Genomic DNA, 19,145 nt, shown 5'->3' with positions numbered 1-19,145 from the left:
AGCGTTTAAAATATTTCTTTCAGCTTTTTTTTGCTGAAGCTGTGCAACTGTACTGTGCAGTCAAGCGGCACCTCCGTGTTTGTCCGATGCTTCTAGTGTGAATTGAATTCATCAGCACTCAGAAGCCGGCTCACTATTCGAAAGTGCTGCTATCGTTGTGAAGTGAAAATATCAACTTACACTTCCAGGTAAAAACGTTATTTGCACACATCTTTTTTCTAACATAAGTTTTTAGGCTGTGGCGGTATGCTACATTTAGAATTTTTAAAAAGTGCGAACATGGTTCTATGATATGTATCAGGGAATAAACATCTACCTCTGCATCGTTGACCGGTTCCTCGAACCAATATTACATCTAAACTCACTCAGCATATTTTCTACTCTCCACCATATGATTTCTTATCACCTCTCATGAATTATATACATCTCGCCAACACAGCTTTCGATGCTCATTTTCATTGCTAGCAACTATTTAATTTAAGTAAAACATTGTTTGGCTAGTTGGTGCATAATGTTAAGAAATATTCGTTTACTGTCTTGTTCCATTTTAAATATCCAATATGGACTACAGTAGAAAAGATCACTAAAAATGTAATTTTTCAAGAATTCTCCACAGCATAAATCAAGGTTTACAATCTACCGTTATTTTTGCAACTCTCAGCGCTATACTTGGATTGAGATGTTTTAACTTGCTTTGATTCTTTTATTAGTAACCGCTTTCAATAAGGTGCGTTCAACGGCCGTTAGTCGCCCTTAATAGTTGAAACAATACGCATCCCCCATGGGTGCAATTATTTTTGTATATATATAAAAATCGACCGTGAAGTGGCTATCAGTGCCCTTGAAGGCTGAGAATAAGCATGCGTGAGCTTTCTTCTACACTCATGCCATACAGTACCTGTCAGCGCTGCTCATGCATTTGTCGAGACCTCCCCGTAACAACTGCTTGACGTGACGTGAGGATTGTCACCACCCTTAGAGTCACACTAATTATCAAAGCTACCCTTGTAATTTGGATGCTGTTCCTTTGTACTGAGCCTCCTCTACTCTTTGTTGCATGCAGTACAGTGCTACCTATTCGAGCAGCCTTCCAAATATTAGCTATCGGCCCGATTTCAGGAGTTGTGGGAGCCTAAGGCCTGGAGAACAACGTGGTTCTCTTCACATTAGGGAAAGATTGGGTTTCATCAGCGCATGCTCGCTCGATTATTTAACCGATCAAGGCCAGTCCAGTTTCAACACGCAGACACAAATATCAATTTATTGCCAGTTAAAAGCTTGGCCAGCGCGTGGCTAACGCTATTCTTGCTGCTCGTTAAAGATTTTTAGTCTTCTCAGTCTACTTCCAATGATTTTCTGGAGAAAGGTCCTTTGCCATCAGAAGAGCAGACCCCCGGGCCAGCATTACTGGCTCATACCCTAGAGGCAAGCAGTCCCTCTGCCACTCCACCTGGCATCACAGTCAACACAAAACCTCTCAGCCCCCGTTCAAAACATTCCACCAGCTCAACATGGAGGGCAGCTCTCTTTGGACCAGTCGTGAGCCATCAGAGATGTTATGGCCAGAAGGAACGCTACTTTTGCCCGTCATGATAACGGCCTTGGTGATTACACATGCATGCAATCCGCACTGCCCTCTTGCCAAATACTGTCCACTAAAGACCACCTCTATATACAGATATGATCCTGACGATCGCGGTTTTCTAGAAACTCAAACCAAGATGCTGTTGCAGCAAGGCATTATTCTTCCGGCATCTGGCTCCTGGGATTTTCCAATTGTTCTATCCCTTGGAGACAAGAAACGCTGGTAAGAAGTAAATTCCACTATACGACGGTGCATTAATATGTAGTGCATCCATTGCTCTTAGTGGACATCATACAATACATTACTAGATGTGCCTAGTTTTCAGCAATTAACCTTTATAGTGCTTATTGGCAATTTAGCCTCAGGCCTTCGTACTAAAAAAAGACAACGTTTATCACACATCGCCTACTGGCCGCGGCGATCTTCGGCGGTGAAGGCATCCAAAGCACCGCTTCATTTCTTGAGAACTCCTGGCCTGCACGACAAGCTGTCACTTAACCGAGCGCTTGCTGAGTTTGGATAGTGACTTCAGTTCTCTGGTAGTTTATTTTCTCCTTCATCTCGTTATCCCCTCAGTTCTTTCTCCTAGTGCAGGGTAGCAAAACTCCCTTCCTTTCCTCTTCCTCCTTCTCCTCCATCCAGACTCCAAAGGAGCAAACAGATGATATCTCAAAAGCTTATGCCGCGCACAGGCAAGTATGGCATTCTTACATATATAAACGACGTTCTTATGTGCGCTGAAAACTTAAGTTCTTTTGCAATCTTACTCAAACAACCTCTACATTTGCTCCACCTCAACCGCCCTAGTTATCTTTGGAAAAGTACATATCCATCACGAGGGTCTCTCCGGGCACATGCACCTCCATGGTGGGGATTCGAGGGGAGCTAGGTCTTGACGCAGTAGACCTGGTTCCAGGTGGACCGAAGCCTAACTCAAGCCGCGCGCTGGCTCTGGTGAAAAAGGGGCCGTGAGGACCCGAAAATGGTCTCGATTGTCCAAACATTTGTCTGCTGGTGGCGCTCACCTTCGGGGGCACGAAAGAAGAGCACACGTCAGAACAGCGTGTGTCAAACTGCCGACAAAAAACAGCACAGCACAAAAACAGCACTGGTAAAAACGACACAGCGACAAAACGGCACAGGGTAACAACAGCATGGCACAGGGGGAAAAGCACAGGGGAAAAACAGCACGCGTCAAAACAGCACACCAGACAAAACGGCACAGCGACGAAACAGCAAGTCACAAAAAGAGCATGACGACAGAAGAACACAGGGAAAAACAGCACATCGGAGTACGGTGCAGCTGCTGCAGGGATGAACTATCATAAGCATAACCGCAAACTGTAAATCACAACATATGCGGCAGCGACCTTTGGAGTTGGCGAGTGCTCGTTTTGCTGGTTCATTAAGAAACAGGGGAGGTTCATTTATAGAGTAACAACATTGCTTATTTATTTATTTATTTGTGACGCTAAAGATGCCACTCGGGACAACTTTGGGCACTGGTGGGTAACAGCGTTGCTTGAACGGTGCATTTGGCAGGAGTAGTGGTTAAGTAGTCCTTGCTTGGTTGGCTTCAATGATCTACTTTCTTTCGGTGATATATGTAAGAATAATCTGGGAAACTGAGAGATTAAATGGCCCGGGCATCCGCTCTGCGGTCAAGTGCCCCGTGTAGTTTATCATAGTGCACTTGCTTTTGCCGCGGGGTTTCATGACGCTGTCTGTATACAGCTTGCTGATAATGTCTTTAGAGAAGTTCAAGCATATTCGGTGAAACAATATTCAACGTCGTAGCTATCATTTAAACACATAACGGCTTTATAGCAAGACGTCGTTGGGTTTCTATAGTAGTTTATACGACGATGTCAGTAACGCCTCAGGGAAGTACTTTAGCTCGGCCGTCTTTTGGTTTGTAGTTTTTAAATAGCATGAAAGGAAGCCCGGCGGTTGGCGGCCCTTTTTATGAGTATCTACCAGAAATATGCTCAGCCTGTAACTCTTGGCGTAATAAATGTCTTATACTATTACTACTACAACTACCCCTACCACTACTACTACTACTACTACTACTACTACTACTACTACTACTACTACTACTACTACTACTACTACTACTACTGCTGCTGCTGCTGCTGCTGCTGCTGCTGCTGCTGCTGCTGCTGCTGCTGCTGCTGCTACTGCTACTATCAGAGCTGGAGCCATCCTTTTGGTATAATTATGAACAGCTTTCCTGTCTGTCTATAATGAAGCAAGCCGTCGCATATTATTAATTAGTTACTCTTGTCATTTTCTATGCTGGACGCTCCCAATCTTCAAGCCTGATTTGACAATAAACATCCTGTGAAACGAAATTTTCTGCGTTCATTCTACAACTCTGCTTTAGTAGACTCCAACCTGTGTTGGTTAGGTGAGGTGTGTTTTAGGTGTTTCTTATTATTCCTGAGCAAAACAGCCAAATTTGGCGAAAATTTGTATTAACAAGATTGGCTTCCTAGCGAAAAAAGCAGCTTTGGTCAAATGTGGGGAAAACTGATGTTTCGAGATATTTCTATTCGAAGTTAAAAAAGGGCTCAATATAAAGTTAAACAAAATTACAATGCGCATTGATGCATGAGTTTTCTGGTCAGCAGTGTAGCCCATTTCGCAAAGTAGAGTAACCGCCGGTTTGCCTCATACAACTAGTGGGCAGCATCCATGTTCAACACCAAACAACCTGAAAATGTCAGCTCGGGCAATCCTTTCTTTAAAACTAAGCATCGCATGCTGGATATTTTGAGTGCGTTAAGGCCCTGTAGCTCGCTCCAAACAAAATTGCTGAAGATACAATTGACGAAAGTGAAAGTTTTGAAAAATGAGAACATCTGGTACACCCAGAGCCCTGCTACGGGCGTATTTGCCATAATTCAGCACCAAGATGGTCATTCCGCAGAATCGATGCTTCCAGAAGAAGTTCTTCAGCGTGATTCATTCCATTACACGCTATAAAAAATACAATATTTGAGATCGTGATTATTACCCTACCGTGTTCCTTATCCATTCTGCGAAACGAGTACTCGCTAACTCCGGATGCCGATGCCGTATGTGTTGTGATTTACCGTTTCTGGTTACGGCAGTGATAGTTCACCTCCCCAGCAGCGCTGCACTGCACTTCGACGTGCTGTTCAGTCGTCGTACTGTTTTTTTCCCTGTGCTCTTATGTCGTCGGGCTGTTTTTTCGCTGTGCTGTTTTGTCGCTTTGCCGTTTTGTCTGGTGTGCTGTTCTGACGCCTGTTGTTTTTCCCTGTGCTGTTTTGTCGCCATGCTGGTCTCTCCCTGTGCCGTTCTGTCGCTATGTCGTTTTTCCTTGTGCTGTTTTGTCGCTGTGCTCTTTTGTGAGCGGTGTTCTCACGCATGCTATTTTATCTTGTGCTGTTCTTTTATATCGCCCTCACCTTCACGTGGCTCTTGGCGAAGGTTTCAATGCTGGTGCTGCAGACGATTGGCAAAATACGCTGTCTTTGGACGGAGCCAACGTGAAGCGCGTCCGCACTTCACGACACCCTAGCGGCCAATCGTCTTCTGGGAACGCCTACGGACCGCAGTAGAAGCCCTCTACAGAGCAAATATTAAGCTTAGAAGAGTTGTAGAGCTCTCGCCTTGTTGTCTTGCAAACTCTGTCGTGCACCTACCTCGTTATGAAAGAAAAAAATGATAATGTGTGTCTTGAAAAAGCGTTCAGTTCTAACGAGACACCATTAAGGGTCTCATTCAGCAGAAAAGTCCGCGTTATCCGCTGTCTACGGGGCTGTGTCCAGAAACCCAACACCCTTAACGTCACGAGTGGATGACTGCAATTCAAATATCAGGGGAGAGGACTTTTAATATGAAATAAACTTCGGCGCATGCATCAAAAGACCCAATGTAATAAGATTTTTATATTTTGCACAAAGAAAATTCATTGCTTTATTAAGCGACCTAGGCGCGTTCACTTGCCTCAACTGCAAGGTAAAGGAGCGGTGATGTATGAGTAGGGCTGACCTAATTTCAGGCTTCATAATATGCTAATTAGTGGGGTGAGTACATTACGCCAGTAAAATTAAGTGCGGAAGAGTTCAAGGACAACAATGCGGAAACTCACTCCTGGCAAATGCGATACATGCCTGAATGTGAGCAACGAACACGCACTGCGTGCGAAGAAAAACCGCTGAAAGGAGTCAGTAGCGATATTTCTTGATGCTTTTAACAGCGCAGCTTAAGTGTTCCCCCTAACTTACTTGAATGACGTTTGAGCTTTGCGGCACGACAGGGCCTACCTCAGCGACAGCCGTTAAAATAACACTGTTGTCCAGCGTTCGAAGAAAACTAGTTTGGTCAGGTACGGGTTTCTTCTTCACAACGTGCGGAACAGGGGCTTTGGCGAGACATGCGTGTAGGTTTGGAAACGACTTTTGCTTTTTCGATTATGGTCAGTGACACCTTTCTCATTTCGTCGCATGAAGCGCCACTCTTTTTTTCAATATAAGAAACGACCGCTCCGATAGAAAAGTGAGAATAGTCGCGCTCACAATAGGCGCAATAGATAGCCTCCGTGCTGTAGAGGGTTAGATTCTTTACAACATTTTGTACACGCTTTAGCGGTACCTGCACCATTACTGCCACTACTGGCTACAACAGTGCACCTCAGTAACTAAAGATGGCACAATAGCATATCCCACCACCTCTGGAATCACTAAAGTAGTTCGTTTGAAAGGAGTTTAATTGCAGCCAAATTTCATGTACAGACGGAACAGCCGCTTTTGAGGCCATGCGAACTTTTCCGAGGGAAAGTTGCATTTCTAGGCCCTTATGTAATCAGCAGCTTGCGATTCTTTATGACAAAATTTCCTTGCTCCCCTTTTCGCCGCATTTCATCTTTGCACCACGAGGCAGTTCTTGCAGAAACGGCTCGGTTAAAGACCAAAAGGTCGTTCATTAAGAAGGCGACTTAGAGCTGTGAGATTTGTCGAGCCAGGCTTAGCCTTTCATGTTGCGTCCGATAAACATCTCAACTAAAGTGTTTCATCTAATAATACGAGCAACATGTACGTTTACTCAAACAATTCATTCCCGTTGACAAGTTTTTAAGAGAAAAGTCCTCCTTAATTAAGATTCTCTGCCGAAAGTAGTACTGCCACGAAATACTGCAAGCATATGTTACTGCTGTGAAGCTTTTACTGTTGAAGGTGAGTTTTTCGCTTTTAAGGCTTCTCTTGCGCGATTTCATGCCTCTTTGCTATTCCGCGACAGCTTCATTCTCCCTTTCGTATACCAAAGAAATAGTCTTACGCTTCTTTCTTTTTTTTGGGACGGGGGACTAGATAATGACCAGGCTTCGACAAAAAAAAACTGTGAATATCAATAGCCTTGTTGACAAGCTCTGTGGATGTGTTGTATAATGAAGTAAGAGACCTTATGGCGAAGACACTAGAGCGAATAACGATGTTGCGTTCTTTACAGGTGAAAATGGGCGAAGATAGGCCGGAGCTCAGTCTTCACAGCGTGCCGGAATATTATTCAGGGAAGCTAATGGAGCTCTTTACGAGCCAAGCAAGTGTATCGGAGCCACGAAAACATCAGAAGACGCACAGCTGCAGAAAGAGAACGTTGGTGGCTTTCAAGATTGTGTGGTCCGTATGCCTTACTATAGCAGGTCTTCTGGCTTCGGCATGTGGAGAAGGTATGCTAAAATGGTTTTACTTTCATGCATTATTCAGCAGCTCATGCCTCACTGGAAAACCCAAGAACCTCCTGGTTCCTGTGTTTACGTCTCATCTGAAACTGAATTGCCTTTTCCGCTTTTAGAGCGCAGCACGTTGGCCCCCACTCCTGCGTTTCGCGGCGTCTCCTTTGTCCCTCGTAACCAGGTCTGCAGCCGGAGCAGCGCGCAGCTCAAGCTGCGAGCTGCTCAAGCTCCTCGCGCTCCAGGCGCCATTTCTCCCGCACGTCCAAGCCGACACGCATAACCGCCGCCGTTCGCAACACCGTGTACCCCCCACCACGCCATTTTCCGTGCCGCCGCCGTGGCTCAGTGGTTATGGCGCTCGGCTGCTGACCCGAAAGACGCGGCTCGATCCCGGCCGCGGCGCTCGAATTTCGATGGAGGCGAAATTCTAGAGGCCCTTGTGCTGTGCGATGTCAGTGCACGTTAAAGATCCCCAGGTGGTCGAAATTTCAGGAGCCCTGCAGTACGGCGTCCCTCATAGCCTGAGTCGCTTTGGAACGCTACACCTTGTAAACCAACCAAACCAACCCTTTTTCCTCCGTGGCGGCGACCGCGCGATAGCCCGCGGAGTTCTCCGGTTGCCGGAGCGCCGACTCGGCATCAGCGTGCCACGGTGCGTGCATAATAAGCCGAAGCGCAGAGCCACGGTCACTTGACTCGCTGGTGGAGTCAGCGGCATCAGTCAGTCGCTGCTATCTCTTTGCTGCGCAACGTTCCTATGCGCTTCCGCGCTGCATCCCACGGCTTCTAGCTGTATAACTTAATTGTTATCTTCGCTTCTCCTGCAATGACACCCCTGTGCGAGGGCAATAAGAGCGCCGGATCAGTGGCGGCGGATCTTGATATGTGCACCGCCCGAGCCGAAACGCATAGCCACCGCCGTTCGCCACAGCGAACCGCCTGTCTGTATAAATCGTTTATTCTCTGAAAATTCTTTTTGAGCCCGAGCAAGCCAGCCGGTGTATGTCCTTCGTCTGGCGCTGCTCTTAAACGAACTACCCGGCAGAGGCCCAGCGCCGTCGCCGCCAGAAACCAGAGAAGCGTGCCGCCATAGCAGGAGCTTACCGTCGCCGCAGTTGAGACGATCCAGGAGTGCGCGTCGCTAAATCAGAGGCTACGCGCCACAGTTGAGAACACCCTGCCGTTCGCGCCACTGAGGCCACACGCAAAGAAAGGCTCGAAAAGAATGAGGGTGCCACAAAGGCCTTCTGGTGGCAGTTTACAGACAATTAGTTTGGTAGCACTGTGTTCAGTGTGTACTCGAATTCTTTGCCTCAATCTATCGAAAATCTGAAACAGCTGATGAGCTGCGCTCGAATTTGGCGTTAGGAAGTAACGTACTCGTCGGCAATTTTTTTTTCTTGACTAGATCTTTAAGATCGAACAATGAGTCATATCAATATTCGATATTCTGATAACTTTAATATTTTACTAGGAAAGAAAATGCTAATGTTCTGAACACGTACAGACATTTACAAAATTTTCCTGGACGCGGATTCGTGGAAAAGAATATTATTTTCCATTTCCTCGCTAACGAATAGTTGCTGCTTGCTTTAGCGGATCAAGTACGCAGTTTTTCAAAAATCTACGTTTTTAATTTGTAAGCTTTGCCTTACCGCGGAAAAAAAAATTTCGGAAAAACGCCTCCAGTAAACGTTTCCCCTTCTACGCACTTATCCGCTATAATTGACGCCCTCAGTACTTTGTTACCTTCTTGCTTGTGTTCATAACGCGGTGTGAGGGCACTTCGGATTCTTGTTTTTGCTTCTGTGTCAAGTAGACTGCTCGTCTTCGCTATTGCGATCACATTTTATTCTTTTAAAAGAACAAAGATTTTGGCAAGCCCTCCTTGAACATCCCTTGAAAGAGAGCATTCAAATGCATTTCTTGATATCCAGTTGATATCTAAATTTCTCTTACTTGGTTTAGGTGTCATTCCCTGGCGAGCACGCTTCGCATTTCAGTGAGTAGCCTGTTTATTCTGTCTTCATAGAACATTTTGAGCTTCGGCAGTTACGGTGATGTAAAAACCACATAACCAGAATCGAGGCAAAAACTTGCGATGGCTGTGGGAGTAACTTCTGGACTGAAAATTTTATTGACCTCATTTAATTCAGACTGCTTGAGTTCAGAGAGTTATTTATCTGTAGTCAAGGGTTCGACAGAATCCTTCTTGGCGAGGGGGGAGCATAGTGGTCGAATTTAACATCCATTCGACCTGAAATGGTTTTAAAACATGACCTTTCGGGACCCCCACAGGCCCCTTGTTCACAATGACGATGGACTGAATGAGCCGCTTCTTATATGGGCACTTGATAGCGCAGTGAGTGGACGTCGTTATCTGAGCGATTACCCTATTCTATGAAACCTTTATCGTTATGGCTCCTTTCAAAATCTTTTTATATACCGACCACGAATTACGTTATTAACAGGCCGAAGGGTAATCTTCCGGATAACTACACCCACTCCCTGCGGTGTCAAGTGCGCATATAAGAAGCGGCCCATTCTGTCCATGGTCATTTTGAACAAGAGACCCGTAGGGGTCCCGAAACGTGGTTTTAAAACCATTTTTGGCGAGTGTGTATTTTATTTTACCACTGTACATATTTATGTGATGCGCATAACGAAAATTATTCTTTGATGAGTAACCCAGCAAACTGAAGTTGAGCTGGCAGAAATCTAAGGATAAAGAATGTTTAATATAGGCTTGAAAAAATTCAAAACCTCATTTCCTAATTAATTCTTTTGATTTGGAAAAGAATTGCCCAAAATAATTTGAGCAGGACACAAGCAGATTTTCGTACACTGAACGTAAATAGTAAGTGTCTATCTGACGAGTCACTGTGTTCACCTGCTCAGCACTAAGTAGTACATAGAATCTTGCCTCATTGCGATGGAGAGAAAGAAAACCTTTTTGTGTGTCATGTGATATCAAGGCACGTAAACCATTGAGCGGCCGCCCACTCGCTTTTTCACATCGCTTTCTTCATCCGTCATTTCTAGTATTTCTTCAGTATTTATAGGCTTATTTGAGATTCCAATGGAACAGTTCAGTCTCACTTCTCTCTCTTCACTAGACGCCGACATCCCCGTTATAGAAGGGCCGGCTTTGCCTTCTTGATCAGCCCATAGTGCTTGCTTGAACATGTGCCTTTTTTCTCTTCTTCAGTGGAAGCCTCTAACAGGTAGCCGTCGCATGTGACATTTAGATGACTCAGGGGGAGATTTTGTAATAACGCGATACGAAAACTGTACTATCCACTGCCTAATAAAACATTTAGTAGAAATATTGATATTACTTCGCCGCGCGTTAGAGTTGCTCGCTCCTAAGAAAATGCATAAAAATTTCGCACAGATAATTAGAACTGCTTATTTGTGGAATGCGAAAGCATTACTGCCCTTTGCTGAGTTGCTTAGGCATAAAGTTTGTGCATGCATTAAAGTTCTTTTCTCCGAGTTTATGTATTAGTGCATTGGTTGCGCACCCGACCGCTAACGTTCGGACCCACTTGCTGCAATACGACGCACTCACACACAAATGTGCGTATGGCACCACTGGGAACGCTGTACAACGAACGGTTGCATCACAGATTTTATATGAAAGTTTTGGAAGACGTAATATTCATAGTGCATATCTCGTCGATTCAAATCCCAGTCTCCAGCTAGCCTCCATTTTGACTAGAACGTGTAAGCTATATAAAAGGAGAAATCATATGTCAGCAACGGAAGGCATTACAATAAACGGTTGCGTCATAATATCGGTACGAATATGGGGAAATCCAGCGCCACACGGAGGTCGGCCAGTGTAGAGTATAGGCAGACAAACGACATCTAAAGTTCAGTCGAATGTCCGGACCCCGTAGAATGTCTGTTACGGGTCCAATTGGACTTATTTATGGAAATGTGGTGGAGAGTTTGAAGGATGCTTCACTCCCGCCGCCGGTTGGCCCGGTACTGCTCTACCTCCGGGATCGGCATTGTCTTTAGCGCGTCTTTACTATCCTGTCTTTCTATCCCATCTTCCAACTCACCTTCTATCTTCACGTGGTAGCGATTGAGGCTCGGCTTGAGCCAGTGAGCAGGCCTGTGCACTTTCTTTTCTTTCTTCCTGGCAGCAACAGACAGACTTCTATAAGCTTGCCTGAAGTAGTGGTGCTCGGCTTGCTTTACGTGCCATACGCCCACTTGATTACGTCACCCTGTTTTTCTTGCCAAAGCCGGGATTTTCTGCACAATCTGAGAGCACAGACACGCGCACACGCCGATGGCTTTTTTCGTTGTGGTACTAGTAATTTTTTCGCATTATTATTTCTGCAGTCCTTGGCGATGTGAAAAACCTGACCATTAGAATCGAGAGATGGCAGTTCTTTCATCGTCACCTGGAAGCCTGTGGAGGGCCCCCTCGACTACTACATGGTAGAGGCGCCTGAAAGCAGCGATGAGAATGGCGGTAAAACTCGAACGCACCTCGGGGTCTCATGTGCCGAAGGAACCATCATCTACCCTTATCAGACACGCATCACATGAAGCCACGAACAAGCTTGCAAAAGGGCGAGTTTTACCCTGCGCAAAGGGCCACGAGAAATTGCGTCAGGGGGGCCTTCACTTAGCGGCTTTATCACGCCTGGTCCAGGTAAATATTTTACGTATCGCATAGGATAGAAGTGATCTGAAATTTTAGCATCTTTGAAGATTAAGTCTTTGTACAAGAGAACAACTGACGGTTCAGACAATTATTACCTCTTTTCCTAACCTCAAATCCACCGCACAACATCACTTATTTGGGCTTTGCAGCTTCACTGACACGCCTGCAGTGGGAACTGCCTGAAGAAACCTCCGGCTGGATCGGAGAATGCAAAGTGAAAGTATGTGACAACTTCACGTCATGCGACCCACAATAGAGTCTGCAGCAGTGCTTGCAAAGTATTCTGTAGCCATGTTTTACCTCACTGAGGAAACAAACTTTGATAGTATTAAGTGATATTATGTTTAAGTAAGTGGCTTCATGATTCATGCTGATAATCACTTCATAGCTGGTGTCGTTCGCTTCGTGACGTTGATGCATTTCTCAGACTAAAAAAAGCAATCGTTAACTATAAGCTTTTACATGAAACTTGCGTGCCACTGAGTTTAGTTTCTGGTTTATGCTTTATGGGGGATCTTACGTCCCAAAGCAACTCAGGTTATGAGGGACGCCGTAGTGAAGGGCTCCGGAAATTTCGACCACCTGGGGTTCTTTTACGTGCACTGACATCGCACAGCACACGGGCCTCTAGAATTTCGCCTCCATCGAAATTCGACCGCCGCGGCCGGGATTTTGTATCTGGAAGACAGTGCTTCCAAATCTCCTAAAAAGGGCCGTGGACACTCTTCATGAGCTTTAGAGAATCAGGGGCGCTCAGGAATATCCACGTGGCCTTATTCATTTCTCACCACGACAGCATACTCTAGCGAGATATTGAACCATAGGTGAGGAAGGGTTTAAAAAATTAAATCATTCATCTCAACCTTCCATCACTTCACTCACTTGCAAGGCAATTACAAAAAAAAAATATTTTTTATTGACTTTGCAAACGCAGATGAGCAATCTCATCATGTACATCTGTCCAAGGTTACGCTGCTTATATCGCAGTAATCAAATAAAAAATACAGCTGTAAAAGTTCTGCGCTATTTTAAACAAAGGTGTGATCCGCAAGCCCGCTGCAAAGGTAGTAAGGAAATACGTAGAACGTAACGCCGAAATGGGAGAGTGATGTTTAACCAAACTAAAGCACCGTAATTAAAATCACTTTTAAAATCATTGGTGCCCGGCTTGTTTAGGGTGGAATGCTTGAGAAATGGGTCTTTTACCCCACCTTGAGAAGTCCAATATACATTGTGCCAATGCGCTCTTTGGCCTTAGATGCCCTCGCGTCATAAAAATCTATAATCATCATCAAAATCACCTTTAGCAATTTGTTGTCGGCAAGACGTACCGGCATAAAATCAAGTTTCTTTTTTATATGCCCATTTTGTTTACCTTTGTGAAGCTCTTAACTGCTTTAGTAGTCAGTGTAGAGGTTGTGTGTAAAAACAATTATGCCAAAAAATCTTTTTTTCATGCTTCTGTGCTTTTTTCTGTTTACTGTTCGTGCTTACACGCCTTAAAATTCACGCCTCTTAAATAAGCGAGAGATGATGCGATCTTCTTATGTAATAGCAGGCGGAGTTAACGAAGCAGCTGTTCTGGCCTCATGCTCCGCAGATTTCAATCTTCTGCGCTTACGAAAAATTATTTTCAGAAAATAACTACCATGCTGCTTGCAGATAACCAGTCAAGTAACGAAAAAAACAAAATTTTTTCACTGGTACCCTGCAGCTCGACCAGCTTGATAACATTTTTATCATGTAGTGCCATGCCAATTTCATTTTGCAACTACTTTTCACAAAAAGACAACAAAATCTCGGTCCACAGCTTCCTGAAGTCGTTAACTTGAGACTGGTGAACACTCTCAAGGTTCGCTTACACGCAATAAAACATAAATAATCAAGAGAGCAGCAGATTTGACAGCCATCGCCGTAGCTCAGCTGGTAGAGCACCGGACGCCATATTGGGAGGTCGTGGGTTCGAATCCCACCAGCAGCATGGTTGATTTTTCTGCTGCTTCATAAGTAGTTTTCTTTAGGCGATATATTAATCGAGGTATTCAAAAAACAATCTAGAAATAGCTGTGAGATGGTATATTGTTATTCTATTGTTCGTATTTGTTAATAATTTGTCCTCTAACCTTTCCCCAGTTACCTCCGGTGTGCCGCAGGGCAGTGTACTTGGCCCCTTATTATTTCTTATATATATAAACGACTTACCTAATAACGTATCTTCCTCTATGCGAATATTCGCGGATGATTGTATTATCTATCGCCATATTAAATCTGCTAACGACCATCTGGTACTCCAATCAGATCTTCTTATTAATGAGTGGTGCAATATCTTATCAATGAGTGGTGAATGGTTAATGACCGTTAACGTATCAAAATATAAAATCATCTCATTCAGCCGAAAGCATAACAATTCTAGCAGTACATACCGTATTCAAGATGACTTACTCTCCCATGTATCCCATTACAATACCTTGGTGTTAACCTTTCGTCCGATCTTTCTTGGTCTTTTCATATCACATCCATATGCGCTGTGGCCTCAAAGTCATTAGGTTACATACGCCGTAACTTACGAAATTCTCCTGCTAATATTCGGAAACTAGCATACATAAGATTTGTTCGACCACAGCTTGAGTTCGCTTCCTCTATTTGGTCTTCTTATTGAAACAACATGGTCACCACATTAGAAACCATTCAAAATAGGGCAGCCTGATTCATCTCTAAAAACTATAACTACCATTCAAGCGTCACATAGATTAAAACCGATCTTTCTTTGCAATCTTTAGGCATACGCCGTGACATCGCTTTGCTAAAATTATTTCAAAAGTACGTGCACTCCAATAGATCATGCTCATTTCACCTTGATGTCCCATCTCGCACATCCAAAAGATTGCACAATCATCTCAGTTTTACGCGCATCTATGGTGACACATTAGCTTTCAATTCATCAGCACTTCCGCGAGCCATCAGATTATGGAATAACCTCCCAGACAACATCGCCTCGCTGTCTAATCCTGATTCCTTCCATCACCAACTCATTGCATATTTCACTGAAGCCATCTTAAAATGTTGATGAAATCTCTTTTACGTTTTCTGTTACGCATTTCATTTACATTTTCTCTCTTTTTGTTTGTATTTCTGTTTCCAAATTTTGTTGACACTAGAAAACGCGCCATGTGCTTTTAAATTTTATTTTTCGTGTGATGTACCCTGGGTATCTTTTTTGAATTTATTTCGGTGTTCCTATGTCAACTTAACCTTTACTTACCATGCGTTCTTATTTCCGTGTTCCTATGTCAACTGCTCTGTATTATATTGAAGTGTATCAAATTTTTTACTGATCATGTATAGTGCCTTGTTTTCTTGTTGCCTTGTTTTAGGGTGAAATGCTTGGGAAATGGGTCTCTGACCCCACCTTGAGAAAAAGAAGAAATACCTTGTGACATGGCGCTCTTTGGCCATAGCTGCCCTTGCGCCATAAAAATCCATAATCATCATCATTGTTTTCTTGTTTTTGTTTGTCTCCTTTTAAATTTGTTCTTGATGTTTTGCCGCCGCCCGTACGCAATGCCCTACGGGCCTGTAAGGTATTTCAGATAAAATAAATAAATATATCTTCAGATTTTACTCGTCAAGACCTTTTCAAAGATGTATGACTCAAAAGTGTATCGTAAATAAATGTATCGTTACAAATAAATAATTAGCGGTAATTAAAAAGCGTATGTAGTACAGTCTGATTGTACACGTTATCAGCTACCGAACGCTATGTGACTCGAAATTTTAGTACATAAGGTAAAATTTCTAGTCACGAATAACTAATTAACGGTAATTATTTCGACTTGTGATTAGCACAGGGAAATAGTACTCTTCATAAGCTATCCAACCATATACAAATTTGTATGACGACATTGTAGCGTAAAGTTTAATCTTAATCAGTTTACTAATTGACGGAAATAAAAAATGTACTTGATATAAGCTATCCAACGATATATTACTCGACGTCATAGCGTAAAATTCAATTTTCAGTCACTATTAACTCTCTAGTTGTAATTAAGACGTGTAATTTTGTATAATTAAATTGTACTCCACATGAGCTATCCAACGATATATGATTTTAGATCGTAGCGTAAAGCTGAATATTTCGTCATAAATGATAATTATGACGCGTATTAGTGCAGCTCAATTGTACTCGATTTAAGATATGAATTTTGGTCCCGTTACGTCAAGGTCGAGTTCTGGAAACGGGTGGGGCAAATTTGGGGGCGTCCCGGCAAAATTTTAGTTACCACCATCGTATTGCTCATTCTGGAATTTAACTGAGCGCTTTGTTAGCCCGGACCAGCATGCCACTACCGTCAGGCATCATTTTGCCGGTTATTAGGCCCGTTTTGACCGTGTCTAGGCTGAAGGTCATTCGTTTGTAGCACTCACGTCACGTTTGTTGACCGGGGTAGGCGCGCAGACCAGAGTGTCACTCTGAAAGCGATAATGTTTTTCACTTTTGAATTTTCTTTATAAATTTTTATATCTCTTTGCTGCAAACTTAGCGGGGATTTTGGGTAGGGGGGGGGGGAGGCAAAATTCAGAAACGAGCGGCTCCCGTTACAAAAGATAAAAACGAGCTGAACTCGGTCCAGCAAGTCGGATATACTAACAAGCGTTTGAAGAGAGGAATCTGTTGCGCTTCAGCATTCTAACTTATGTGCTCCTTGTCCTAAGGCAAGGCATTTCTCTGAGGTTACTGTTGTGCTTGTTCTGCTGGAGGTATGGGCTTCACGCAGATTTCAAAGCAAATGCATAGAAAGAAATTTGATAAAGAGCAGACACTGGGCGAAATCTGGCCGCAGAAACTGCGTAAAGGATTAGTTTCCCAACCATCGTGTTAGGGACGCGACCAGCATTGGCGCGCGCATGCGGCCGACGACAGGGAAGACAAGGCAGGACGGAGCCAGGAGAAGGTCGTCCACAAGGTTGCGCCTGTGAACGCACGGCGTCTTTGTTTGCGGGCAGACTTCGTGCTTATGTGTCTCTCTTGGTCATCGACACGAACCTCGTGCGGTTTCTGACGACGGCAAGGTGAGAAAGAGAGAACTTTTTTTTTACCTGACTGCTCATTTCAAGCATTTTAGGCAGACCACGCTGGCCGGTGCCTTGAATTGAGCAGTTAGTGAAGGGCACGTCTTGTGCGGTTTACCTAGCGCTTAGTGTCACGTGGTTGCGCGTTGAGTTTCACGGGGACGCGAATATTTTTACGGCCCCCAACACTACACAACTTCATTCGAGTGATATTTGTGGACGGTCGGGTAAAATATGCTCAGCTTGAAAAAAGAATTGACAAACCTGTCGAAAGCAACCGTTCACTCGTACTTAGTTCGGCAGCGTAATTTGCAAGATTGCCGCGAAAAAAGGATAAAGCATAAAAAGATAAAAAATTACGAACTTGTGCGTGGAAGACGCCGTCAACTTCTGTAGTGAAAACGCGCCTTTCACCCGCGTACTTTTGAAAAGCGCTTTAAAACGATCAGGAAAAAAAAAGCGAGCTCCGTCTACTTTCTGAAAGCTTGAAAATCAGGAGCTTGTCCGCCGAAAATTGTATTCTACGCTTCCGAGGACATGTATTTCACCCCCAAATTTGTTCTTAATGCTCCGAACACTCAACGAATGGTTGAAAGTCCTTGTTCTAGCAGTCAGGGTGCCAAACATTTGTCGAACAAAATGCACATTGGGCCGTGGAATGGAGATTATACCTTTGAGAGGGCAGAGAATGATGTCGCGGAGGGGAGAAGAGCTTAATAAATAATTGGCAGATGTCATCTTGTATGTGGGCCATCAATGTTTTGAATGCGAGGTTCGTAAACTCACGCTGTAGTAATTTTCACGTTCTTGTAATTTCGCCGCTTTCGTGCATTTCGGCTCTTCGCTCAGCGTTTGTGTAAGCTTTATTGGAATGACACCTGCTTGTGAGATATTTTTCAGCTGACGGTGCCTGGCGAGAGCGACAACCACTGCTGAGTCCGTGCTCCCGCAACAACGGACGCAGGGGAAGCGCGGAAGAGTTTAGTCCTGTGCCAAATGGCGACAGAAACTGTATCGGATTGTTTTTGTTGTAAATAAATGTTAACTTCTCAAAGCACTTAATGTCTTTTCTAAACTGGTACTCTCTAACGAAGGCCGTGGCGCAGCTGCGTTGATGGCCGTTAAAGGGCGCCTGCAACGTAATTTTTCTGGACCAAAATTTATAGATCAAAGGAGACCATACGAAACGGAAAAAATCAGCCAAGAGAGGGCGGCAGGCCGCAGTGCATGCTAGCATTCAAACTACGCGCGCCTGAAACTAAAACCGGAACTTTATCACCTAGCCGCTTGGAGCGCTACAGTCAATTGGGCCGCTGCGCCCTATGGAAGGCTCTGCTCTTTGCCAATCCGTTTCCCTATGGTTAATGCTTCGTTTCAAGGAGCACTGCAAGCTATGCCGGCACCCCTGCCTCACATATCAACACGACTGGGTGGGACACAAACGCACCAGTCCTCATGGCGGTAGCTTTGGCTGGAAAATGGGTTCCTGAAATCTACCAGCACCCCAGCCAGGTTAGGAATAAATCCGCGCACGTCTTCTCCTGGATATATTTGTAGTCTGGCGATCCTCTCTCATTGGGTTCGGGAAAAAATCTTTCTCTGCACCTACTTTAACCAGTGAAATGGTGTGCGCTATCGAAAAACACGCGGTCTTTGGAAATGCATCGAAGACATGTGCAGTCGCTGTTCACATTTGAATGCGAAAGTAGTAACAGCCCCTATGTGCGGAAAATCCCGCGTCGGCCTTGCCAAGGCTGAAAAATCCCAATTCGTCGAAAGGTTAGTGACGTATAAAAAAAGTTTCGCCGAGAAGAAAAAGTAGAAATCTGCAACTTAACCATTGTCTATTGGGTCAAGAGCTGGGCACGCTACCTACGCACTACTGAGGAACGTTTGTTCCCTTCGATAAATGGAGGCCTTGTTCGAGCATTTTACACCGCATAGAAGGTGAATTGCGTTTGAGGAACACTTTGATTATTAGTATCAATAATTAGCGTCACAAAATATTATGCACTATGATGCGTAAAAACTTGGGAGATGCTTAAGCTCCGCCTTACGAGTGAAACGCGATAGCGTGTCCTTGTGGTCAACCGCCCACTGAT

At 44.3% G+C, this 19,145-nt stretch overlaps 1 protein-coding gene and 1 non-coding gene across 2 annotated transcripts in view; both read left to right on the top strand.

Moving 5' to 3' along the window:
• Positions 1-11,855, top strand: part of LOC144103419 (uncharacterized) — a 50,016-nt gene extending 38,161 nt beyond the window's left edge. Inside the window, exon 2 of the mRNA XM_077636141.1 lies at positions 11,677-11,855. Coding sequence (XP_077492267.1) covers positions 11,677-11,855 — 179 coding nt within the window. The remainder of the gene's footprint in view (positions 1-11,676) is intronic.
• Positions 11,856-13,884: 2,029 nt separating this feature from the next.
• On the top strand, positions 13,885-13,954 carry TRNAW-CCA (transfer RNA tryptophan (anticodon CCA)). The gene has a single exon. It is a non-coding gene; the product is annotated as a tRNA-Trp (tRNA).
• Positions 13,955-19,145: the final 5,191 nt, after the last annotated feature.

The sequence above is a fragment of the Amblyomma americanum genome, chromosome 9, assembly GCF_052857255.1.
Source record: "Amblyomma americanum isolate KBUSLIRL-KWMA chromosome 9, ASM5285725v1, whole genome shotgun sequence".
Lineage (NCBI taxonomy): Eukaryota > Metazoa > Arthropoda > Arachnida > Ixodida > Ixodidae > Amblyomma > Amblyomma americanum.
Note: the sequence above shows the minus strand (reverse complement) of the source record. Positions and strands in the feature narration are given on the sequence as shown.